General features: G+C 37.8%; 1 protein-coding gene across 2 annotated transcripts; it reads right to left on the bottom strand.

Annotated features, from left to right (window-relative positions):
* Nucleotides 1-167: 167 nt before the first annotated feature.
* On the bottom strand, nucleotides 168-27,009 carry LOC103720062. Of its 2 annotated transcripts, none has more exons than XM_039126173.1 (16): nucleotides 26,830-27,009; nucleotides 24,034-24,175; nucleotides 23,822-23,906; nucleotides 22,596-22,698; nucleotides 22,309-22,393; nucleotides 18,390-18,476; nucleotides 18,141-18,250; nucleotides 14,452-14,844; nucleotides 13,130-13,211; nucleotides 12,845-13,021; nucleotides 12,715-12,768; nucleotides 7,863-7,955; nucleotides 7,715-7,780; nucleotides 5,001-5,047; nucleotides 4,142-4,858; nucleotides 168-608 (listed from the first exon to the last, which is right to left on the bottom strand). In XM_039126173.1, the coding sequence occupies exons 2-16, from the start codon at nucleotides 24,148-24,150 to the stop codon at nucleotides 224-226; spliced, it is 2,601 nt and encodes an 866-aa protein (XP_038982101.1). In that variant the 5' UTR covers nucleotides 24,151-24,175; nucleotides 26,830-27,009; the 3' UTR covers nucleotides 168-223. The 2 variants fall into 2 exon arrangements, with proteins under 2 accessions (XP_038982101.1, XP_038982100.1); XM_039126172.1 differs by having other exon boundaries at nucleotides 182-608; nucleotides 24,034-24,448.

Below are 27,009 nucleotides of genomic sequence, written 5' to 3'. Positions count from 1 at the left end.
GATTCAAAGAACATGACTGGTTCGAGCTCGTTTCACATCTTTCTTTTCCCTCCCACACTGGTAAATCAGAAAGAGCTCAAAGCATATGATGCATATATACCATAAATTATCTGGGTATAAATGGTAGATCGGTATAAACTCTGACAAGGTAAGATAGACCAAAGAAATTGTTGAAGGAATCAAATAATTAATGAATATTATAGAAATAATAACATATTTCAGATTACACAGGGCATGCAGAGAGCAAAAAGTCTGGCATAGCTCTTTGTAGCAGTATTCCACAATAAGGGCATAATGGTTTTGGGCGCTCAAACAAAGCAAAGGATTCACTGTCATAATTTACAGCCAGAGGAGACTTTGACATGGTAAATAATGTCTGAGGTGCCAGTTTGGCAGCCCACCTCTGACAACAAATGCAAAACCACATTGGTGCTGTGACAGAGCACAGCTGCATAGAAACCATGCATCTTGATAGTCTATGGCTTTCTTTTGACCCATCATCAGATTTGCTGCCTTTGCACCAGGCCACCTCTTCAGATTCCAATGGGACAGAAGCCAAGCAAAAACTGCAGCTCTCCTCCATGGTATATTCACAAACAGAATGAATCCTGAAAGAGGAGTACAACTTAATTAAATGACTATATTGTGACAAATATGGATATCGTAAGGATGATTAATTGTAGTGGCTTTGACTGGCGAAGCTGAAAAGCATGCAAATGGGAATAATTCTGGTGAAAAAAAAAAATGCTGCCAAGCCAGAAGCATTTGCACTTCTCTGTATGTATATACGCCGTTATGCACAGTATCTATAGCATTATAAGTCAACCAATAATTCAGGAACATGTTTACTTCGATGGCTTCTCTGAATGCTTGATAGGTGTGCTTGAATAAGCCTGGAGTTGAAAGTGGTTTATGCATAAGAAATCACAAGAAAATTGGACTTCTGGGTACGGCTTGAAAAACATATTTGGACCCACTTATTTGACTAGGTTGGGTCTTATAATTACAAACTCACCCAAGTTAAAACAACTCAAAATGATACCTCTGGCCCAAAAAGTTTTAGACCCAACCCATGACTTAGGTGAAACTTGTTAAACAATTTCTAAGTCTAAACCCTAGCAATGTCTTGCCTCCATTATACCCTACCCACATATACTTTGGCATAAATATAAACAATCTTCCCCTCAAGGTTTTCATCCACCATTAGTACGGAACGTTAAATCATTTCGCATGATTTCGACCCTAGCCAAGTTATTATTGAAGACCATCATCATTACTTATCAAAAGCCCAGGGCCCCCCTATATATAGTACTCATATTTAAACCCAATCTTGAAGGTTTCTTGGTTTTGACATATCTCGTCGGGATAATGGTGTTTGACGAGATATCCATAACCTCCGTCATGTCGGGATCCATGATAGAGGGGCTGTATCATACGCTAACTGCACCGAGAGGTTCAGACATTCTATTCTGCTGGATTATTACCACATACTGCTAAGTGTCACTAGCGGATTATGAGACTCAAAGGCATTCACTTGATGATCAGTGAACCCTGAGAGTAGAACTGAAATTGTTTCAGTCCACTGAAAAGAGCTTCAGTGATATTAAGATAGAAATCTCAATATGTCTCACTACCAGTCAGAATAGAACCTACGGGATCACACACATAGGGCTCGTTTGGTTCGCGGGAAGCATTTTTCCTCCTAGGAATATGATTCCTAGGAAACAAATTCTTAGGAAGAGAATGTCTAGGAAAGTACTTTTGGCATGTTTAGTTGACCATGGAAAAGTGACAAATTTCCAAAGTGCTTATGTTTGGTTGGCCATCCACTTTCTTGTGAAAGTTATGTATAATTCGTATTATGCCCTTAATAAAAATTAGGTCTTTAAAGCCTCTTTAATGCTTCTTTAATGCTGAAGTGCCTTTTTGGAAAAAAATAAAAATAGAATGATTCCCGCCTCATGGGAAAGACTTTTCCATGAAATGTGGGAATCATATTCCCATGGGAATACAACTTTCTCATCTCTCTCCTTTGAAAACTCCAACCAAACAAGAGGCATCTCATTACTTTCCCGTTGACCACACTTTGCCCCCTTCTTTTCCCGCGAACCAAACGAGCCTATAGAGGATTTAATTAGTCTGACTATTATAATTTTGATTTAGAATCATAATAGAAGACAATCATCAATATGATTGGTGATTGAATTAACCCACTATGTGTTATTGAGTTAATGGAAGAAAAATTAAGTGAAATTGATTGCAATTGGGTTGTTTAAATGAGCCAAAATTAAATTGGGTTCGACCCAAATTGATTTGGTTTCATGATTGGGTCAATTGGATTAAACCAGGGTTTGCACGGATTTTAAAATCCACATGTCGTCGTAGGACTTAAGTCGTGTTCACACCATGCGGACTCTAACGTCCACATGGCATTCTATCATGCATGGCGCCACACCATCTCTCTCCTAGCCAGCCTAAAGTCCTAATAAGATTAGGAATTGGGCTTGTAATTGAAATTGATCAAGACCTAATTGGATTAAGACTTGATCATGGCGCCATAGCGATTAAACCTAATTGGATTAGGCTTTAATCAATTGATTAAGTGGACACATGTCATGCATTGATTTGATGGCACCATAGGGACATGGATTGGACACTTGGCATTAATCCAAGGGTGGGTTATTTTGAGAAGTTTGTCTCCTACTCATGATAGACTTTAGAAAAAACCCTAAACCCACATCTATTTAAAGGGGTGTGGCATGTGCATAGGATTCAATCCTCTCCACGCCTCCTCTCTCCCTCTCTTCTCCCTTCCCACGGCAGCAAAAGAAGAGCTTTCTCCTCTCTCACGACAGCAAGGTGAAGGTTAATCTTCTTCCTCCTCCAAGCGTTGGAAGAAAAAAAGAAGATCCAAAGGAAGAGCACTCCACACGGCAGTAAGGAAGGAGTTCTTCCTCACGCCAAGCCCCCTTCTTCCTTTTTCTCCACGGCAGCAAGAGGGTCCTCTGCATCCTCTTCTTCCACGGCATCAAGGCAAGGAAGATCCACGGTTAAAGCTACATCCCTCATCTTCCTCTATCGCGAGCAAGGTTGAAGAAGAAAGGGTTCTTCTTCAAAAAGGTATGCTGCAGATTTTTATCTTCCAATCTATTTGATAGTCATGAGAGGTCTTTGCAAGGAGCTAGCACTCCGGTAAGACCCTATCTCAGATGATTAGATCCTCGTGTGGATACCTGTAGAGGCCGGACACGTGCGGCTTAACCAGGAACCTAGAAAGATCATCAAGCTGCGGTGTTCTACACCTGCAAAATTTTTGAAAATGAGATCTTCAAATCTATAACTTCTGATTTTTGTTTCAATTTTATGAATCTTAATCAACCTTCTTCAAATCCTAATCTCCCCTTCCTAATGAGTTCAAAGATCTTCTGGATTTGGATCCAGAAAATTTTTTGAATTCTACGATCCGAGGCACGTTCATCCGATGAATGACGTCCCGTGCGAATTTCGCTGCGAATGTCGCATCGCACGGGGGGTATCTTAGCACCCTGTACCACACATCAGTACTCTAATGCAATATTTCTTCGACAACAAATGTTTAGATAATGCAATTTAGTAACTTCCAGATGTAGTTGCCAACAAAAACACAATTTTGGAGCAAATTCTGCAGACACCAATGCAATAGCAAGATGACTGCACAGGACATATTCATAATTTTTGCTCATTCATGTCCTCTCAGAGAAGATTCCAAAAACAGAAAACAAATATCCTAATTAAGACAGTGTAGGAAAATAGGAGATGAAACACTTCAAAATGTAGGAAATTGGTATCTAAAATAAAACCTGGTTAGCGAGAAAGTATACAGGCCAATAATTCTATGGCAAATGCATCAACGGCAAAACCATGAATAACTCCAGGAGATGCATAACAAGTACTAGTTCACAATTTTCCTTTGCACGCAGATGCAAGTAACATCACTCTCAACTTCAAACAAACTTTTTTATATATCACAAGAGAGATCTTATTAGAGATGAAAAACAGAATTCCGATGCAAGGGCATTAACAGGAATTAACAGTGAAAAAATATGAGAGATTGTCTTAATATTCTAGACAGGAAATAGTTACATAACTAACTGGTAAATACCTGCTTCCAAGCTCTTCAACTTTTGCACTAAGAACTTTCAGCTGATTGTGCACCAGTCCACCGTTGATGGCAACCCATTGCTGCATCTGAGGAACTCCAATAGGGAACCAATTTGTACCAACTGGAAAATCTTTGGGTGAACAAGTTGCACGACTCAGAGCAGCTGCAAAATTAAAAGCCACCAGCCTCTCTTGTAGCTCTTTTTCATTTTTGAAAAGCAATTTATTCCACAATTCTACTTTCGCTACTTTCGCTTCATCATTATTTAATTTAGTAAGTTTATGCTGTTCTCGTTTAGGTGTACCAGCTCTTTCATCGCTTAGCATCAATCTTCTACAAATAATGTTGAGAAGGTGAATTTTGCGAGAGCTTATCTTCGGCAGCATACTATGGACATGAGACAATATCTTTTCAATAGAAATGCTCGACTGATAGTCCAAAAACCAACTTGTGATCCATTTGAATAGTAAATTTTCCACAAAAGTAGGATTCAATTTTTTAAAAGCTAGCAATGCTGCCAAAATATCCCATAGGACAAGCAGCTTGTCAACATTCTCATAAGTCTTTAGAGACTGCAGAATGTTGGTTTCCCAGTTAAACAAGTCTCTCTCAGAAAAATCAGATGAAGGTTCAGAACTAAAACTTAGGTGCTTTTCTGATGGAATTTCGAGTGACTGGCCTCCAATCCAGAAAAACTCGACCACTGCTTTCTGAGTCCTGCATATTTTCAACAAGAGTATTTTAATTTCAGAGCGATAGACAAATATGAAATCTAATCTATTAGAAAGAGTTCTAGTCTCAAGGTTTTGGCATTGCTTATTCTACCACTGATTTACATGCTTCTTAGAAAGACAACTACCTGGCCTGATACATTTGGTTCAAGAGATTGGCATCAAAGCTGCGGACCTGAAATAGAGCAAATCTTTGTTTGAAAGCATATGAGAGAATACAGTTTCCGTGATAAAATAAGAAAAGAATAAATTATTGACGATGAATATTGCAGGAGGTCACTAAATTATTGACTATGAATATTGCAGGAGTTGACGTGTATTTGCAATGAAACAACCCCAATGGCATTTCCAGCGCTGCTTAGAACAGGTTTAAAACAATGAAAATGGCAAAGCATATACCAATTTTATTACCATGGATGCTTTCAAATAACAACTTCCCCTGCAGCATCTTGCATCTATGACTGAACAAAAGATCCTGGAGATACAAGTCTGAGTTCCACTTACACTAAAAATAAAACCTGTCGGGTAACTGCCTATGACACCATAAATTTGTATTTATATGGTTTATGTGACCTGAACTCTCATCCAAGATTTTCACTAATGCTTACATTCAAGAAAAGAAGTTATAGATTTCAATCAAACAAATAAACTAAAGCAAGAAGATAATAATGAAGATCAACCTGAAAAGGTACCCCCATTTTTGAAGCTAGCAAAATGATAGCTATAATATATTAGCAAAAGCAATAAAATGTGCTTACAATGTTATAAATCAAAACAACAGCATAACTCTTATACAACTCGAAGGGAAAGTGTTAAATTTAAGAGCTTTCACCTAAAGTGATGAAATATAAGAAATATAGATTTTCAGCATGAACAGTAAAAAGCCTTCAATAAAACGAAATATCCACCAGAAGCCATAAAATAGAATATTGTTAGCAGCTTGCTATTAGAATGTAACTACAATTTGGCCTTAGTCTTGCAGTACTTAAAACTTCAGCTGTAAATTGTCTCTCCCTTTCTAGAACCTGACCGTGAAAAATATAATCAAATAAGTAATGATAAAAATTACAAGGTACACCATACTGTACCAAACTCGACAGTACGAGACATATCGTATTGTACTGGCTCGATACCACTACGCGGTACGCGGAGAGGGGGTACCAACATTCGGTACACCAAACTGTCCCCCGTATCAGATGCACCGCTATAGTAACAGGGTGGCGCTGGTATGAGACCCAGCACCGAGACGGCATGCCTTGATTAAAAAAAAGTTATGACCATAAAAATGACCACAAAAAAATAACAAGCAATAAAAGTGTTATTTATTTAGTCACTAGCTAAGTATGAATATTTTGTCCCACTTATCATTAAAAACATTTTCCACCTAACATAGAGATTTGAAACTTCAAAGTATTATTTTAATTTATATTTAATAAAATATTATTTTATTTTTGTGAAATGCAAAGCATCAAATAAGATCTGGTTTGTGATGGCTATAATCATACAACCAAGGTTTTAAATCCCATGGGGCAGGAATGTCCCAATTTGCCCATGGAACAGAGTGTGCTGCCGTCCCATCCCATCCTGACACTTGGGATAGGAGATGTCCCAAGACGTGCCGATCAAAATGCTAGAATAGCGGAGAGATGGTCCTATCCCGACACTCGAGATAGTATCCATGTCCCGGTATCCGTGAGATGTCCCACTGAGATTTGAGACCATGCATACAACAAGCTCATAATAGTTGCAAATAACTTGTTGTTACTGCAGTTAGTTTTTCCCTACAAAATTTCCTTCGAGCAGACAAGCAGCAAATGCTATAAAGTTCCATATTATTAGTTTTTATAAGATCCTCTTGTCGCGTCACTTTATTTTTACAATTTTGGTTGCATGGTAATTCTGGCCTATGCACCCAAATAGGTCATTAGATAAAAATAGAAATAGTGGTCTAGAAAACCAAAGATTGATTGAAAACTTGATGGTGGCAGTGGCGGAGGCAGGGAGCCGGCTTTCTTGGGAAAGTATTTGGCTTCGGGGGCACATTATAAGAGAAAGTTTGTGGAGCAGACATAGAAGCAGAACCCCTTGGCTCCATCCTTGTTTGCCACTACAGGCCAAGTCACCATTGCAACCATAACTTTGAAAAGGCAAAGCAGGTCTTTTGCTATTTTTCAAAGTGAGTGATGGCCAGTCAGTCAAAACACAAATAGGCCTTTTGGTCTGACAAACTGAGTCTTTACAACTTGAAGTTCTCTTTTCAGCAGAAATATTGAGAGAAAGGTTAACCATTCTAATTTTGAAAGAACTTTCTGACTTGGATTTACCTCTTACTAGCAAAAATTTTAGTCATGCCATTCAAAGAGCTTTTGAAGTTGGTTCTTTAGTGAGATCTACAAATCTCAAGTTTTATCGACTCTTTATCATGTCCCTACTACAATCATATCGTTTCGTTCATGACTCTCATTCATCTTGCTGAGAGCTCTTACAGTTGGTTGCAGTATGAGCTCATGATGCAAACTGAAAAAATAATCACTCCATTCCCCACAGGAGTTTTCAATTAAAAAAAAAAAAATTTGTAATCACCTTCACATGCTTTAGTTGGAATGTATGATATTTAATGTGATAAAGATTGATATCAGGCACTTGAAATGTCTCTGATTTGATGTTATATGTCCAGATCAGCATAAATTAGTAGCTCAAAAACAGCAAGGACTAAACCATTTACTGTTAAAATTGTATATACAGTTCAGCTGACAGTAAAAGTGTAGGGTCACATGCTTAAAGGCAGTGAATGAAATAAACTAGAAAAAAAGATACACAAGATTGTGTTGGTCACACATACCACAGCAACCATCAATTCTCCAGGAGATAGTGCAAGACCAAAACATTGATCAGAGACTTGTGAAAGCTGCATGTGGATTTCATAATCGATCAAAAACCAAGAATTTTTATAGGTATAAAAATAAATAATGTGAAGCATTAAATCTTACATCCGTTGAGTTTCTGAGCCAAGGAAATTTTGAAGGGAAAGGCACTTCATGAAGATAGTTCCCGTGCAAGACCCAACTACGGACAGAGTTATTCTATCATTGCAAAAATATAGTTGTTTCAGTAAAAGCCTGCCTAATTAGTGGCCTCCAAAAAGGGGAGGGAGGAGGGGCCGGGGGGTGGGGGGGGGGGGAGTGGGAGAGGGAGAGAGGGAGGGAGGGAGGGAGATTAAATTTGATGCTTATTAATGTGATATGTCACCAGAACACATTGTTTAAGTGACAATAAAATTTCCATGCAACAGGTTTGTCATGAATGGCAGAAAATTAAGGTGTCAATTACAGCTAATGATAAATCAATGATAATGAGATAACTTCTACATTTCTATGACAGCCATACATGGCATATGATAATGTAGGCTTACAAATGTGGCAGATTTACTTGTTAAATTCTGATTCACTTTAACAAGGGGTGTGAAATTTCATTAAGCTAGCAGAAAGAAAAGAAGCCAGGGAAATAAAGAAGAAAAAAGAACAAATTTAATGATCAAGAGTACCACATAATATGCAGATTATAGATTGGTCAAAAGACTCAAAACAGCAGAAATATTGTTATTTCACAATTGCATACAAATGATATTGGAGTGGATAATGCCCAATTATAATTCCCTAACAAGCTGAATCTAGGTTAACCAGCTCACGAGTCATCCCATCACATGACAACAATGTAGGAATTCGAAAGTGAACACCTATGCTTGTGCCAGAAGTGATAAGTAACAAAACCAATGCCATACTTTTGATGACATTGTTTACAAAAATAAGGAAAGAAGTAATTAGTGTTACAGAGAAGGTTTCCACTATTAAAGGAGTTAATTGGCTATCAAGAAATTGACGCATTATTTTGTTGTTTGGATGCCATTGATTTTAAACAAAAATGAAGGAAGGACATACGTAGCATTGCTACAAGAGGTAGCAAACAGAGGCCCCAAGAATCGTAGAGACATAATGATGGTAAAAGACTTCATAAATGTCGACCTATTACATAACGTGCAAGAGAATATGTTGTCCAATTGGCAACCCTACAAGCAGAGAGTACCAATGTTGCAAACAATTCGGAGTTGCATTTCAAGTGGCACCGTCCACCCGTCAAGTTTTTCTGTATTTAGCTGTTGCCAGCCACAAGTGAGCAGCATCAGTTAGACAGAAAAAGTGAACAAGCAGGTTGTGGCTGCCCACCTGTACCTCGTCTGTAAAACAGAATTTTTCCAAGTTAGCCTGCAACAAGTAGCCAAAGCAACAGAGTACTAAATTCCTCTGACAGTGAGGCACAATTGCACCCAAGAAAGCAAGCTCTGAAATGCCCGAAGGTTTCAACAGAGGCCCATAGTTTTGGCCTCTTTTGACAAAATCTAAGCTATTTACTTGCGTATCTTAGAAGGCCTTTTGTTCATGCTTCCTTTTCAAAGAAGATGGATATTCAAACACAGAATATTTTAGATGCTCTCCTAAGGGAGAACGGTTGACCTAATAGTAAAAGGGTCAAAGAATAAAAGAAGTGTTCTTTAAAAAAAAAAAAAAAGAAAGAAATACTCTCTCTCTTTGAGGTTTGGGGAAGGACTATTCTGGTATAAATACACAAACTCTTTTGGTTCTGAACTTGATTTATGGAAAAAATCACAGAAAAAAAATTGGTGGTCAATTCAATGACTTTTTTCCTCTTTTCCCTGTCAGGATTTAAACAAGAATATGCTAGTCGGCATGGCACTTATACCAGACATACCTTGTTAGGCCTGGACCAGGATGTGGGATGCATGCTAGTGCATGCCAAGCACTGGCACAGCAAGGCATATAAGATGCCAGTGTCGTGCTAACACAGCACCTAAAACCTTGCTCCTATGTACTTTCATGCTTTATCCTTATTTTCCTTTCTAGTATAGTACCTTCATTTTTCATATAAAACCTATTATCTTGTTTGCATCTAAAAATTTTGTTCCCTGTTTAACCAATTCCTGCACCATTCACATTCCTCTTGAATTTTTAATTAATACTGAAGCACATGTCACATCCAACAATTCAAAAGGTTGTCACAAATTCTCTAGTGCCTTTTCCACAAGGGACTAATGATCACTTTGAAAAAAGATGTCGTATAAAATAATCAAACCAACCATCAGTCCTTCCAACCTGAGTTAAAAATTCACAACTCAAAGTCTCAAACTAATTAGGAAAAAATCAATGATACCATATATCTCAGGAAGACAACTAAGCTATGCAAGACTAGTGAAACTCATTCTGACATCTCTTTCTTCATCATTGATGCACATCACGCAATTTTTTGGGCCAAGAACACGTCCATCACATGCATCAACTTAATCCAATTTGAAGGAGCAAAAGTAAAAGTAACAAGTTCAATACTTAGTTGCCAAAATCGGGAGCGCATGCAGCTGCGGGGGAGCGGATATTTTAGAAGCATTTTCAGCAAAGAAATGCTTAAGAAGCATTTCTGAATTTGAGATTCTAGGACGATTCTCAAGCGGGTGCATTACCTTGCATAGAAGATTCTGGCTAGTGGCTACTAAGTTCCAATATATGCATACAGAATCCAAAGCTTTAAGCTTGAGCTTTCGAACAACACATTTTATAAAACGAACAAAAAGGAGGAGCATATTTTAACATATCGCCATCTAATCTGAAGATTGATTTATCAAATTCTCAGAAACAACTTTATAATAAATTCTCCATGATATAAGCAATCAACTGAAGTAATACATATGCAAGCACCCCCGAGGAAAAGAAGGAAATGGAGCAAGACTATAATTACATGATACATAATGTTCAAACAGAAGTCAATAGGCTAGGCTGGCCCTAGTCCAGGATTGTCTTGAGCTCATAACACAAATCTGCATATATGCCTTTTTCCTTTGGAAATTGTTCGGTTGTCTGAGTTTTTTGTAAAACAGATCATAAAACATGATTCTCATAAAGCAAGTTTTATGAAAAACGAGGGAAGACCTGTTTTCCAGTAGAACTCATTTTTTTCAGGTTTTATGACTTCTAATTTTTGGCAAAACAGGTTCTGTGGAAAATAACCAACAACTTCTTTTGCAGAACTCATCCATTTTGAGTTTTTGTCAAGGTTTGAAAAACTGACCATACCGCATACTTCAAACCATGGTTTTCCTATGGACTTATTTTAGCAGAACTTGTCAACCAAACAGCCCCATGGAGAGAGAGCCAAAAAAAGATTCAAGTTGGAAGGAATTAGAGGCTGAGGTGATCACTTCTCAGTTCCCGCCAATATGCTGGCAGTTATAGAAAATAATGAGATGACTCCAGATGGAAGCAACTTGAAGGAACCAAGTAAAAGTCATCTAATGATAATTCTGGTGGTGAGAGTGGGAGAGCTGTGGTAGGTGTTGGTTTGTTACTCCCATCTATGGTAGAGAGAAAAATGAACCATCTGGCTTCTCATTTAATTAAGAGAGGGTGATCTAATAATAGAGTTCATGCCAATAAGTCCTGAATCCTAACATCTAGCACCTCAGAAATGACCAAACAAAGCTTATGTCATTCAACTAAGTTCTTACTGTAGCTCAATCATTTGGATCTCAAACCCTAAACCAAGTCACTGGTTTTAAAATCATTGGCACATAAAATATTTTAACCTCATTATTTTATAACAGACAAACATGCCAAAATTTATAACCAGGCTATAGAATTAGATAATGGTAATTAGTACAGCATGTATACATCAAACTTCAACCATATCTTTACCTAGAAACTCCAACACATGCTGTGCTGAGATAAAGCCCAATAGGAAGACATAAATTAATAATCCCTATTCTTGTAAAATGAAACAATAATGGGTGAGACATGCATATGTACATATATATGTGTGTGTGCGTACGAGAGACAGAGAGAGAGAGAGGGAGGGAGAGGGAGAGCTTGACTTGGCTACACTTTTTTAAGTGGATCTCCACTCATATCCTGTCATCTCAAGATTGGATGATAGGGGATGATCCAAGCTGTTGAATGCAATTTACTACTTCTAAATTGCTTTCACACCAAAAATCATGTGATTTAGAGACAATTAGCCAATGCATCAATTAGTCAAAAAAATATGTATTGTTTCGTGTTATTTAAACGGTACACTTTTTTGACCACTTGATGCATAGGCTAGCGATTTTCAAATCATATGATTTATGGTGTGTAAGTAGCTTAGAGGTAGGAGATCATAACCAATGGCTCAAATCATTGATGAGGAACCTCCATTGCCCAATCTAGACCTGACCGGATCTACAAAAAAAGATTCACTTGAGTGTAGCCAAGTCTAGCTCTCTCTCACACTATATATATATACGTGTGTGTATAATACATATATATAGGCTCCAGTCGACCAGATTTGAAGTTGAATCCAACTAGGTGAAATCAAAAGACAAGGGATCTAACAACAACAATCTAAGCTATTGAATCTACTACCTTTAATTTGCCTATAGACAAAAACACCATGTAATTTGACCCTTAGCCTATGCGTCGAATAGTCAAAAATAGATAATTTAAATAACATAATATAATGTCTGTTTTTGACCACTTAATGCACTAGTTAGAAGTCACTACATATGATTTTTGGTATGTCAGCAGTTTAGAGGTAATATATCACATTCAATGTTCATATATCATCATTGTTAGACCTCCATCTTCCGATTTTACCTAAGTGGAAACAAGAGAAAAAAATCTTATGGAACAATACAAATTTGTGAATGCCATAGTTCATATAATATAATCGCCAGACATGGACAAGTAGCTGATAGACATCATTCAAATAACAAGAGCATTTGAACAGCAGAAGTTAATTAACCTGGCTGGAGCTGTACAAACAACAACCATCAAAAGCCCAAGCTAGACCTGTCACCTATAATATATTCAGAAACATGTCAGGTGTCATAATAAGCATAATGGCATATGATTCCATGAAAATGTAGACATACCACTTGGTCATGTGCATCATAGATGCCAGCACTTTGAATTCTGTTGCTAAATATATGACATATCCATGCTTCAATTGATCCAGATCCTTTCCCAATGGCTAAAACCACCTTATCTTGAGATTGTATTGGCACAATCAACGAAATTGTTGAAATTGGGGACAGTGTAACAGCTGTCACCTGTTTGTAAATACAGATGAATTAAAATGCCAGTTAAGCTGGTTAATCAAGTTTCAGAAAGAAGAAGACGAGGAAAAATAACACTAGCATGCACAAAGAGAATTTTACCTCATTTAATAAGGTAAAGGAACTTTTGTTAGCATCTGAAGATTGGATCAACTCTTCAACATCTCCCAACCATATCTTCACACTGATAATAAATGATCAATTGTAATTTGAATATTGTTCTCTCTTTAAATCAGCTGTCTATAGGAGTAATGTTCTTGATAAAAATGAGGTAGAGAGAACACAAATGCTAATAACATGAACAGGAAACCAATTTAGGTAGAACTGTCACTTTTCTCTCTACCACTCTTTAGATTATTTGCCAAAAATGGAAACACCTTTCTTCCTGCAGAAACAGCAGAAGCATGGATTTTCTTGTATACAGCCTGATTTATAGTCACATGATCAAAAGGAAAAAGGAACCGACCCCAAAAGGTGTCCTCAGAAAAGATGAAGCTTCAGTCAATCACTTTGTCCACCACCACGATCTCAACTATACACTGCCATAAACTAGATTCTATCTACAAGTACCAGAAGCCAAAGAGCGGAAGGTTTCAAGCCTTGTTCAATGTGAAAACTTGATCAAAATCACTTCACTCAAAATATTCATCTATACAACAACACTAACAGCATGCAAACTAGGAGAAGTTGGAAGTCACAAATTTCATGGTTTAGAATAATACAAAAACCCACACTGCTAACTCCAGCAAACCCTAAAGATCACTCACCAAATTTCATGGTTTGGGCAGAATTTTATAATTGACTGTCAAACTGGCATCAACCATCAAGTCTCAAATAGGCATTCCCGATCTGCACCAATTGATGGGTGAAGAGACAGACGAACATGCATACAGAATATCACATTAGACCTCAAAGGGATCCAAAATGGTTAATCTATCACTTTATGATAGCCAAGAACTCAAGATAATTCATTAACAAGTGATACTAGATTGTCACTAATAAAAAATAGAATATCAAATCCATAGACTTGCTCCTGTAAAATTAAATAGAGGCCAACAAAACTGGCCATAATTGATTTTACATCAGATTGGGTCATTGCACCATGTTTTTCATATGGAAATGCTTCAATTGTCAGCCAATTGTGCTGAAAGCATATCCAACGAAAAAGTAGCTTAAGGATTGACAACTTAGTGCAGATCCAGGATACTACATGCACTGTTCTTAGGTGTATCAAATCCGTTCTTTCATTTAGCAGGCTCCAAGGCTTGATTGCATCATGTATGTACTTTCATCTTGAATCATGTAAGAGGCAGATATTCATAAGTGCATCGCATAAAGTGTGACAAGAAAAACTGCAAACCCTACTACTAACAAAAAAGAGGAGAAACAATAGTAGCACAAATTACTAGCATGAGTAGACTCACCTTCCATCAGAACTCCCAGTAGCCAACAGTAGCTGGGATTTTGAAGAGCATGCAGCACAAGTTCCCCAACTAATTGAAGTGATCCATGATTTATGAGCCTGGAGAAGTCCAATGAGCATTGCATCAACAGAAACGCTGCCATGCTCAACAGTATAGCATTTTGGTTCATTGAATTTCCAGAAAGATATATTACCAGACTTCCCCCCAACAGCAAGTATAGCACATTTATTAGAGAAACAAGGACTGATTCCAGATAACTGCAACACAGGCGACCAGGCAACAACAAGGGATGATAAAAGTGAACTACGAGAAGCATACTGCTCTGCTGTTATCAAAGGGAGGTCATTTTCTCTTTCTTTTACAGGAGATTCGCTGTATTCATTGCGCTTAACTCTGCAAAAAAAATCGATTTAGATTACAATATGACAAAGCAGAATGTATTACAAGACTCAAAATTTGCAGCGCAACCCTGGCAAGATGACAAAGGAAAAAATTGTTTCAGGAATAATCCCAATGCACAAGATCATGGTTTGCCGTACTGGCCCGAACCGGATGGTAGGAGGCGTACCGTACCATACAGACACAGAGCTAATGTGGCACCAGTATCGAGACAGTGAACCTTACACAAGATGTTGAAAGAAAACAACAAAGAGATATATGTTGTCGTATAAGGAAATATACAATCATTGTAAAACACAACCTGAAGAAAACAAAGGTCAATACAAAAGTCATAAAAGGAGATGTACAAATTACAGAACACAAATAAATAAATAAAAAAAAGCAATCTAGGAAAACAATATAACAACAAACAAGAAACTAGTAATGCTAGAAGAAAGCTAAAACCAAGTTGAAACATATGGACAACAAATAGTAGGGAAACTCAGGGTACAATGTCAAGGCCTGATACAAATATTAAGACACAATATTCAGAAACAACAGCAGTAGCCAAGATTTATTTCATCAAAGGCGCCTGCTATGAGTACAACCAAGGTTCGCCGTACCGATACCAGTACCGGTAGGCGTACCAGTCGCCTACCGGACTGGTACGGTTCCAATTCGTACCAGTTTAAATCGGTATCGAACCAAAACACTCTTTTCCGCCCGAGCTGGAGAAGAAGAAGAGAATGAGAGAGCTAGCGAGGGAGGGAGGGAGGGAGGGAGAGAGGAGAGGAGAGGCCGCCTGCGGAGGGCCGGCTGAGGCCGGAGGGGCGGCGGGGGAGCCTGCGGGGGCGCGGCAGAGGCCGCGGAAAAAAATATAGGATTTTTAAGTGAAGTCGGCAAATCGGTTGCGACTTCACTTAAAAATCTCGAAATTTGATTTGCCGACTTCACTTAAAAATTCCTAAATTTTTTAATTTGGAGATTTTTAAGTGAAGTTGGCAACCGATTTGCCGACTTCACTTAAAAATTTTGAAATTTTTTAATTTGGCCGCGTCCCCTGTGACGCAGCCGCGGCCTCGGCCTCCGCTGGGCCCTCGTGGGTTTCCCCGCCCCCTCGGCCTCCACCGGCCCCTCGCGGCCCTCCGCGGGCAGCGGAGGCCTCTCCTCCCTCCCTCTCTTCCTCGCTCTCTCTCTTCTTCTCTTCGTCTTCCCCGGCTCTGGCTGGGTTCGGCCCGTACCGGTTTCCACAGCTCCAGCTTACCAGTTACACGCCGGACCAGTCAGATACGGCCCGAACCAGCCAGTTCGCCCCGGTTCGTCAGACCATGAGTACAACTCTTATCAAAATGCTCCACAAAATGATATGGTCAAATGACTGATTGTCAACCAAAAGAACCTCAGAAATTGCAATCAAACCACCACAAAAACAAAAAAGAGCAGCCTAGTGCATCAGGCTCCCCCCATTGTAGGGTTTAGGGAGGGTCAGATGTATGCAGCCTCACTTGGTATGGAGAGAGGTTGTTTCCATGTTTTCAATACATGACCTATGGGTCACAATGGAGCAACTTTACTATTGTACCAAGTCTCACCCTCAAACCACAACAGAAACATCTAGACCACAATTAAACTACTCTAACCTCTACTCCTATACCATCTTCACTTTAGCACTACATTACTAGCAGGCCAAAACCTTAGTGACGACAACTATTGTAGAATGCGATGCATAAAGCTGCATATATGGTTGCATATGCATATTGTGTCCCAGGACAACAATGCATTCTTTATATGTGGCTATACACGCACATGATGTTCCAAGGTCATCTATGGGCTGAAAAGACGGCTCACTTAGCACCGTGTGGATGCATATGTAGCAGTACTAGCATTTTGTGGCTGCATACATGGCCTGCATATTATTGTATGTTGTATGTAATCCTTTTAGCATTGTGCGACGCACTGAGGCCGCTCTTATCTAGGCCCATACAAAAAGGAATGGTTCAAGCTCATGGGTGGGTTGGATGCAGATCCTAGATGGATCAAATGTGTAAAATTAATAATTCACTATCTTAAATATGCTATAATTGTTGCCACTAAGCCTAAAGCACTAAATAGCGAGCAGTAATTACTAGATATTACTATTATTAATATTATTACTATTCATAAAGATATTGCTATCACTTTTTGTTGCTTTAATTTTTAAAAAAATATTTAATATATTAACTATATACACTGCCCACATAGATCATATGCACTAGGTGGTCCCTTGACCTCCCACACATCATAATTGCCTTGAAATTGGCTAAAACTAAGTCTCAGAATTCTCTTATAAAGTTCTTTCAATCTAGGCAAGGCCAACATTCAAGTCAAGCCTTTTAGGTCCTTATACGTCACCTCAATCGACATGAACCAATGCATAATCCACCTTGTCCCTTCTACTACTAGTACTTGCACCCCTCTCCTTATAGGTACCTTCAGAGGACCTCAATGTACATGAGGAAACCAATATATAATCTAAATATCCTATCCTTTCCAAGATGCAAATCTTAGGCTACTTCAATGTTCTTGTTTCTAACTTTAATTATTCTTCCTACCTCCTACTACCTTCCAAAGGATATTTGCTTTCTTGTAAACTTAATCTGCTCAAACTACATTCTCTCTTCATGCTCATATTATGATAGCTGTTTGGTCACCTAGACATCATTCAGAGTTGCTATCATATAAATTGAGAAAAATGATTTTTGAAAGGTCATACTAAATTAATAAAATAATATTTGGCTTAGTTATTAATAATTTATAAAGGTCTTGTATGATGAGATGAAACTTTGGTCATAAATTGAAACGCACGCGCATGAGCACGCACGCACGCACGCACGCACACACACACATATATATATAGAGAGAGAGAGAGATTTCCATTAAAATAGTAAAATATCATAACAGAACATGCCATGTTTAATGAAATTAACCATGTTAAGGTGTGCATGTATTTCTAATGCATATCTAATGCCTCAGTTATTACATGCATATGGAACTTAAGCCAATGGGCTATGGACAGAAACAGTTAAGCTTATAATTACCATATTTTAGCAGTAAAATTTCTGAAAAGTTAAGGAAACAAAACATAAAATACCCCCAATAATGTTAAAAAGATGCAAATATAATATGCGCTAAACTTTACTGGCCATAGTAGATTAAAGAACAAAGTGTGTGTAATGGTGCAAAGCAAAAAAAGATTCATGTTGTTCATTAAAAAATAAGAAGAAAAGATATAGGAAATCTTATCGATGTTATTAAAGTAAATTGAGGTGTACCTTCTGCTTAAAATTTCTCTTTTTCTACATCTGGCATTCTCACTGCCACTGGTACCATGCAATTCAGTGTCGCATCCTCTCTCTTTAACAAAGCCTGCATTGGCTTGCTTCTGAGATAAGTAGAAGGAATTGGAATTAAGTAAATATTTACACAAATCATCGAACAAAGAACAATAAGGACATTTTGAATGAACAATTAAATGCAAAAGCATTCTACAAGCCAGAGCAAGGAAAGCCGTAAAAACTCACTTGAGAAAACGATGGCAACGATGCACTCAACTCCCCAAAATTAATACTTTCAAGATAGTCATACAGCAAGTCAGAAATGTCCAAAACCTATAATAAACTGGAAATTGATTAGGAAAGCTAAGTGAAATGCAGCTCATGAATCACGATAACGTATTTGATGGAATAAATGCAAAAACATCTAAGGAGGAATAGAGAAGGTACATGATGTGCTTGATATGAAGCTCATGGAGAAAAACAAAAGAGATGGTGCCAAGGACAGAAAGCCACAGAAAATAAGAAAAATATAATTTAAGTTGACTAGCACGAAACCAACTTGATGGGCCAACTGCTGTACATCAGTCCTCCAATGGCAAAACTCAATATATGTGAGGTTTAAAATTTCAGATTTTACTATCTGAAATTCAGACTTGAGATCTAAAATTTTCAGGATAGAGTGCAGAAAATTCTGCATGTTAGGGATGTAGAGACACTCCACAGACAGAAGAGGCCTCAGGTTGACACCAATCTACTTGAGATCTATACTTTTCAGGATAGAGTATAGAAAAATCTGCATGTTAAGGATGTAGAGACACTCCAGAGACAAAGAACGGGCCTCAGGTCAACACCAATCACTGAAAACATCATAAAAAAGAGATTGGAAAGGTTAAAGAACAAAAAAATTAGGAAATTAATTCAATCGCAGTAATTATCCTCTCAATACACCCTTATTCCTCCTCTCAGTGCACCATAGGGAAACCTAATTTAGTCAAAGACTACAATAGGACTCCTAAATAAATAAGAAAATGAAAATGCCTTTGATAGCAAGGATTCAGAAAACAGGTACTGAACAGGAATGGGTACAACCAAAAAGTGAAAATAAAAGGAGCTTTCATGCCTTTAAACTCCATAACGCATGATACCAACAGGTGCCAGCTAGGCACCTACAGGCTGAAGAGGTTCCCCCAAGAACCAATGCCCAGAGGTATTTGTACAAATTCCATCTTGGAGTGCCATGTAGGAGCTGGTACTAACCAGCACAAAAGGCTCCTAAGTCCTTGTATAGTAGGACGATGTGAAATGAAGAGTTGATAGACCGCTCAGAATGTTTAGCTACTTTACTTTTCCTTCTCCTATTCTTCTTTCTCTTCTTTTTCTTTTTTCCATTCTTTTCATTTCTTTTTCCCTTTATTTTTCCTTCAATTCCTTTCTCCCCTTCCTGTGTTTTAGACGACTAGAAGGATCTAGATGTCCCTTTTCTCTATGTCGACCATGGGAGGGAGCAAGGGCTCCCCCTCTTTCCTCGAGGTGGACACCAAGATCAGATTACATGGATGACCCCATCACTTGCCGACTTGAACTAAATCAAGGACTGAAATTAAAAGGAAAAGACCAGAACAAGATCTCATATTAGCCATCCAACCAAAACATAATTAAAAAGTTGCATAAATCTCCCTAGAAACTTAAAATAATATAAACAACTTTCTACAGCCATAAATGGACTCCAAAGACATCAGATGTGGACTAAAATTAGTACCTATGATGCTTATTTTTCTCTTCACACTCAATCCTCCACAAGGACTACATCACCACCAATAGAGGGTAGTCCTTAAATGCAAAAGTAAGTGAAACCCAAGTATCATGAAAAACGGCATAAAAATGCAAATGTCTTAAACTCGCGTGAAAATTTCTATTTTCTTTTTATTTGATATCTAGGAAGGGAACTAATCTTAACCTAACTTTAGAATATAAAAGGGAATGGCACCATCAAAATGTCATGTGGTTTGGGCCAAGATCTACAATCTCGATACCAAATACTAAATCCAAGGAATGCTAAACTGAGCCATACGGGTTGGTTCAGCCCGAATCGAGCTGACCCGATCTCCAACAGGCCGGATCCAGCAGGAACCGGCCAGAATTTGACGGAACCGGACGGTTTCGTCCGGTTCAGTTCGGCACTGAACCATACCGATCGCCGACCGATACGGATCTCAGTATTGTCCGGTTCGGTTCAGTACCGAACCATACCGATCACCGACTGATACGGATCTCAGTACCGGTCCGGCACTCATTGACTCTATCAATACCTTATCGATTCAAGTTGGTACGGTACACCTCTGTACCGAAATAACTCTCTAGTCATTTTTCTTAATTTTTATCCCCGTACGCCTCGATATGGAGCTTGTACGGACTTGAAGTTAAGTTACGTACCGATTTTCTTCGGTACGGTATCGTACGCTCCATACCGGGGCGGTAAGAGGTTGTATGGCAAACCATAGTCTAGGCAATGATAGGTAGCTATTCCATATCCATCTAGATGGTTCTAGTCGGTAAAGTTAGTTCTCAAAAGAGAAAAAAAGGGTGGGGGTTGGAGGGCATCAAAAGTCAATGTCAGTCCAAAATCCAGATACAAAGCAGAGCAATCCACTACCACGTGAATCTTTCTATTTTCATTCCTTTTGGATGGAATTGGAAAACCAACAAGAATATAGGAGATTAATGAGACTTTCCATGTTTTGCCACCTTCCATGAATTTGTAGCTATGAAGAATAGATACACATATTACTAAAATATTGCCTATCTGTTTGCAAGGAAACATGTGGAAAAGAATTTTTTTAAAAAAAAAAGTCTTTCATTTAGGATCGAGAATAGAAGAAAATGACGAGGACTTCATTATTTTTTAAGAAATTGTCCATAACGTGTTCTTCCTTTGATTATCTCCAAAAGACCACAGTTTTTCTTCGACAAATGTTTTCTTCCCTACTTCATACAAGCCTCACTTCATAACCCCTTAGGTTATTTCTTAGAGTTCTTTAACACTTTGTACTACTGCTATCCATGTGTTGCTATCCACTAGAATATTCATCTACTGCCAGTCTGTTTATGAAAATCACCTTATGTGTAATTAAGCAAAATATGGCTCATTATCTAATATTCATGTACATATATTTCAGTTCACCTGAAGAGTTTTCTAAATTTAAATACTTGACGATTGGTCATTACTTATGAGACATCTTTTCCTTTTCGAGAAACTACATCGATGAAGGTACTCTGACATTCCAAAATTATTTCACCATCATTTGCTCATACAAATTCATGTTTATGCTTAGAATTAATGTCCTCAATATGCCTAGAAAAAAGTACTTGGTATTCTTCATCAATTTGAAGTCCACTTCAAAATTTTAAACAAATCAGTATCTAGTAATATAAATTATTTTCCTTCATAATTGGAGATATTTCTTCCTGCTCTTATATTTTGACCCAGCGCCACTCTCTCCATAGCTAGTACTTTTGCACCAGTTTCCAGCTAATTTGATATTCCAAGTGTATCCAGCCATTCAGCTAGTAAAATCAAATTATGTTTACCTCTTTTTGGATTTGGAAACTATTTCAGGATCTAATGGTTTTTGTTCATCAGCCCCTTCCAAAGAAAACTATTGATTACTTTCCTTCTCAAACTACCATCATGAGCAACTCAAATAGTAATATATAAGAAGGGAAAATTGGGAACATAGACTTAACGAAGTACAACAACTGTTGCATGACTATCCCTTAAACCACTAGCCTAACTGTTGCATGACTATCCCTTAAACCACTAGCCTCTCTCCACTCCATTAAAGAAGCCTGAACAGAACAATGTTTACATACATGATGTAAATAGTAAATACTATTCAAAAATCTTTATTATCTGCTAGCCAACATCACAAGAAAGTAACTTGACATGACAATTAATAAGTCAGCGTAAAATATAAGATTTTCCTTCTCATGTCAGTCTAAATGCTTATAATCTTGATTATTGCTTGTAACTCTAAGAGCTCAAAATATGATCTGCAAATCATATAAGATTAATGCGATCATGCCTCTAATGTCATTTTATATATTGAGGATCAAAATGGTATCCTAGTCACTAATTCCAGTAGAGGTACTTTCTGTTAAAACATACCTCAACCCATTCAGCAGAAAATTCACAAAAAGGTGCGCGATACAACTTCACACGGCCTTCGGTAGTGCAAAGAGCAAGAAAGGATCTGCATCAATTCAAGTATACATGTGTATCACATCCATAAAACAAGACAGGACTTAACAGCTAAGTCAGATGACATGCATTAAGTTTGAAAAAATGTGGGAAAAAAAGCAGAAAAGAAAAATCAACAGCAAGCAGCATCACAGCTGTAATAAAACAGATCTAACTCTAGCAAAAAAGAACTGAGACTAAAGGCAACTTCCTACCCTGAATTTGGTGCAAATCCTGGATCAGACCATGAAATGGATCGAGCACAAGGACGAAAGTCACGTGATAAACAAGTAGACATCAGACAGGGAGTAAGAAGGTCTGCAAATATTTCCAAAAATTCATGAAACAAGGAACATCAATCACATCATAATATACATATACAGTAATTTATCATGATTTACATTTTGCCTACAGAATGTCTAAAGTACAAATAACTTGATTGCTTTAATATTGTCATCCTACCAACAGTCAGATACACCAAAGTTAATGATAAGACTAAAAAAGTAGCTGGTGATTGTTTCTCTTCTACTAGTAGTCAAAATTATAATAACCTGAACATCGTTTAGTGTTAGACTTTCAGGCATCAGTTATAATTTGTACACATACTACTTACTATTGATGGACATCGATGTTCCCAAGCCCGATCCTCCCTACAATCAGTGTGCACTAGCACATTGACTTGCTCGGAACTTCAAAGCCTTACATGTGCAAACATGTATCCACATTCCAGAAATATCTATGCGCATGCAATGTTATAACAGTAGGAATATTTTATAAAGAAGCTATATTATTGGCCAAGCATATGCATTAGGGGTGGCAATCGGGTCGGGTCAGGCATAACCAGGTCGGGTCAAATACAGGTCGGGTCAGAAAACTATAAATCTGAACCCGACCTGTTTATTAAACGGGTCAGGAATTGCAAACCTGAACCTGACCTGTTTATTAAACAGGTAACCCGACCCGACCCGTTTAACCTGTTTAATAAACAGGTAACCTGTTTACCCAACCTGACCCGACCTGTTTAACCTGTTTGCCCAACCTGACCCGTTTAACCTGTTTAGACCTGTTTAATCTGTCCAACCCAACCTGTTTAACCTGCCCAACCCGACCTGTTTAAACCTGTTTAGACCCGTTTAACCTGTTTAGACCTGTTTAGACCCGTTTAACCCGTTTAACCTGTTTAACCCGTTTAACCTGTTTAGACCTGTTTAACCTGCCCAACAGTTAAACGGGTTAAACGGGTCAGACATCTAAAACCCGTATCCGACCCAATTAATAAACAGGTTAAACGGGTCGACCTGTTTACGACCCGAACCTGTTTAGGCCAAACCCAAACCTGTTTATGGCGGGTCGAACACGGATCAGGTTGGCGGGTCGGGTCATATTTTGCCACCCCTAATATGCATATCCACAAACCTAAAGGAAAAATCACAAAACCTACCTTCCCTTCTCACCACCCCTACAGGAAATGGCTTATTTGGGGAAAGCGTAATCAACCCTCGAGGACCCGCAAGCAAAGCTGCATTCTGAAAAAAAAAAAAGTACAAAAACATAACTTGCTAAATAACATTTAGATAAAGAATATTTTTTCAACAAAAGGAAAATTAGATCTTCAATAATAACTGATACAACATCCTTCATGTATTTGCTTACCAATATAGTTATGAGATGGCCTGAAGCAATGGCCACCAGATTTTCCTTCGACCATGCAATGGAGTTTGGATATGACGGAGAAGCAACCAATGGGGCAGCTTGACAATTTGAAGCCATAGTGCTTCAGTCCTAAGATAATAACCTAGAACAGATAAAAGGGAGAAAAGGATTGAATCATGGAACAAAAAATAGAAAACAAGAGGGAAAGTCTAGAACTTCGGTGATATATCTGATAACATATGTCCCTTGGTCAACTAGTAAATGCACCCCTTTGTAAATATGTGCAACCCTCTTTACTGACAACAGATGAGTTTGAGCTCCTAAGTTTGCAGCTGGCTGAGTGAACGTACTTATATTCTCAAGAAAAAGAAAAAGGCTCAATCAATGATTTGTTGTTTGACGTTTTTCTTGGCTCCTACAAAAAAGGACAGGGGTTGAACCTCTCAGGAAGCAGAGTATGTGTTTTCCCGTGTTCTAACCTCCACAGAAAAAGGAAAAAAAGGGTACCATCCAAGACAAATAATGACAATTTTTAGGAAATCATAATTGCTTAATGAAAATTAAATAAGCTAAGAGCAAAACATAAGCATAATTAAGTGCTTTATCAGGTACAAACATCCTTGTTTTGCATATTATACTTCAATTGTACAAAACCACTTCAATCCAACGACGTTTCATTCATTACACGTAACAGTTGTACTTGATTTTTTTCTATAAATTAGATGTAATATATGACAGATAAAGAATATTATAAACCACAATAGAGAATTAATTATATGAAAGCAGGTCTAAAAAGTCAAATTATGGCTTTCATAGCAGAGTATATTAGATTAATAGCTTTCTAGATGGATTAGAATTAATGTGCATTGCACAATTGGTGTGCTTGATCTCTATCTATAATGCAGAATGCCTGGAGTTCAACATGCAGCCAGATTCCAATGCTTCATGCATTTCTTCTTTTTTTTCTTTTTTTTGATTTTTCATGAATCTGAGAGATTTAAGGAAGCCAATACATACCAATTCCTATTCCTTGAAGTGAGATACCTATGGATGAACCCGCATATGTAAGGTAATGATCCACTATAATTAAAACACATGGATAACACATGCAGAATACTAGTATAGTAGTATAATTATAAAGTTAAAAATAAGAAAAATAAAGAAGCATGGGAGTAGCACCAGCAAAGGACAAAATGCTGGATAACCAGTTGGGATGGCTTGGACATGCATTATCTAGGCAAAAGGCTCCAATGCAAAGAGGGCCTTAAATTCGCATTGAAATGTATACATGAGTGAAAGAAAATTCCAACATAATTAACAAGAAATCATTTGAAGAATCTTCAGTTCAAAAGATTTTCATTTGGTTAGGTGAATATAATAGGAACCAATATGCTAATGAATATTTGCATTAGTGATGTTACTATTTTAAAAGGCTGATGTTCCTATGGCTAGTTAGAAAATGTGCAACAAATTCTGAAAAAAATTTAAATGACTGCGGTGCTAATAAAGGCATGTGATGGAAAAAATGAAAGAGCAATGACAAGAAATGTGAAGGGTGAAAATTCAGTCCACCTAAGTTGTTAAGCACCTTCTTTGTAGACTTCCTTCTGAACTGAAGAAAGCAAGAGGATGATTTCAACAACCAGATTGAGTGAACAAGTATTGGGCTCTTCATGTAGAAAGAGCTTTGCCACAAACTTGTCATGATGAACTTCAAAAGAGTCATCTCTATGACACCATGGATACATCTAATTAAAAAATTTTATGCCCAAGAGACTCAAAAACACTAGTAAATTTGCAGCCCCCTGAAATATTTTTCAACGATCAATGATCATATTATCCAGAAAAAAAAAGCTCCTGAAAATTTCTGCCAACTACAGTAATAGTCATGAATGTTTTGGTATATGCCCATGCAAATGATGTTCAACAAAGACACGACCACAGAAAATAATTTGTACATCTACATATCCATTTATGCAATAAATCTCCAACTAACGCATATCCACCAACTCTTTACGTTTTCTCCCAAATTCCAATGCTAAATGTTAATTTCTAATACCAGAATTGGAATGTAACAAATTCATTTACTTAAAAGCAGAATAGAGTCCTTGGTGTCAAAACTCTCAACAAAATATATGCTTGAATAGCTTCTAGAATCTTTATTCCAATTTTAGCAGACAAGGATATGTTATTCAGTTTAATATTCCTCAGGAGAGTGTATATGAATCACTACTTACGTGTCACACAAGCATCATGTGCTTAATCTTCATTCTAGAAATTGCCGATTTCTTGGGCAGTTATCCGTATTTTAAATGTGAATTTTTTTTCTTCTTTTCCCTTCTTCTCTTTTTTTTTCTTTTTTTCTTTTTTCTTTTTTTCTACTTCGAGTTCTCTACAGACCATATGATTCATAGAATTAACTTACTCAACTCTAATTGTAAACTACAAAAGGGTTCGGCTGATGAACTAAAAGCATCTATACTTACTATGCAATTGAATATGTGATCAAACAAACTCACGTTGAGATGAAAACAAGAAGAGAAAACTGCGTACTCCAATTTGATCTTGACCTCAACTCCAGTCTCTCAACTCTGATACTAAATCATTTTACACTCCGTGAGATAGAAGAACAAGAAGAAAACAACCTTGAAACCAAGGGAGACACTTCATGTTGATGATTCATGGAATCAAAAGTAGGCAAAGTCGAAATTTCTAATCTTAAACCCAAAACCCTAAACAAGAACCGACTTAGAAACTAAAACCTGGAAATCTGAGCAAAAAAAAAAAAAAGCTAACCTCCGACGGCAGACGACCACGAACTCTTGAGGAACGGGCTCCGGGCTCTGCGAACTTAGGGGAAAAAAAAGCGTGCTCCCGCACCAACGAGGGGAATAAAGGTCTCCAACTCGCCGGAGACGGACGTCGAAGCCGTGTAGGAGGGAAAATACGATTAGGTTGGTACTTGGTAACGGGTTT

This window comes from Phoenix dactylifera, chromosome 4 (genome assembly GCF_009389715.1).
Source record: "Phoenix dactylifera cultivar Barhee BC4 chromosome 4, palm_55x_up_171113_PBpolish2nd_filt_p, whole genome shotgun sequence".
Taxonomy (NCBI): domain Eukaryota; kingdom Viridiplantae; phylum Streptophyta; class Magnoliopsida; order Arecales; family Arecaceae; genus Phoenix; species Phoenix dactylifera.
The sequence above is the reverse complement of the archived record's forward strand: the minus strand, read 5'-3'. Positions and strand labels throughout refer to the sequence as shown.

Excerpts from the sequence above, each read along its gene's own strand:
- LOC103720062 (XM_039126173.1), bottom strand. The coding sequence starts at position 24,150 with ATGGCTTCAAATTGTCAAGCTGCCCCATTGGTTGCTTCTCCGTCATAT. Across the intron at positions 14,845-18,140 it reads AGAGAAATTTTAAGCAGAAG|AGTTAAGCGCAATGAATACA; the intron begins GTACACCTCAAT and ends TTTTTTTTGCAG. Across the intron at positions 609-4,141 it reads GTTGAAGAGCTTGGAAGCAG|GATTCATTCTGTTTGTGAAT; the intron begins GTATTTACCAGT and ends CTCCTCTTTCAG.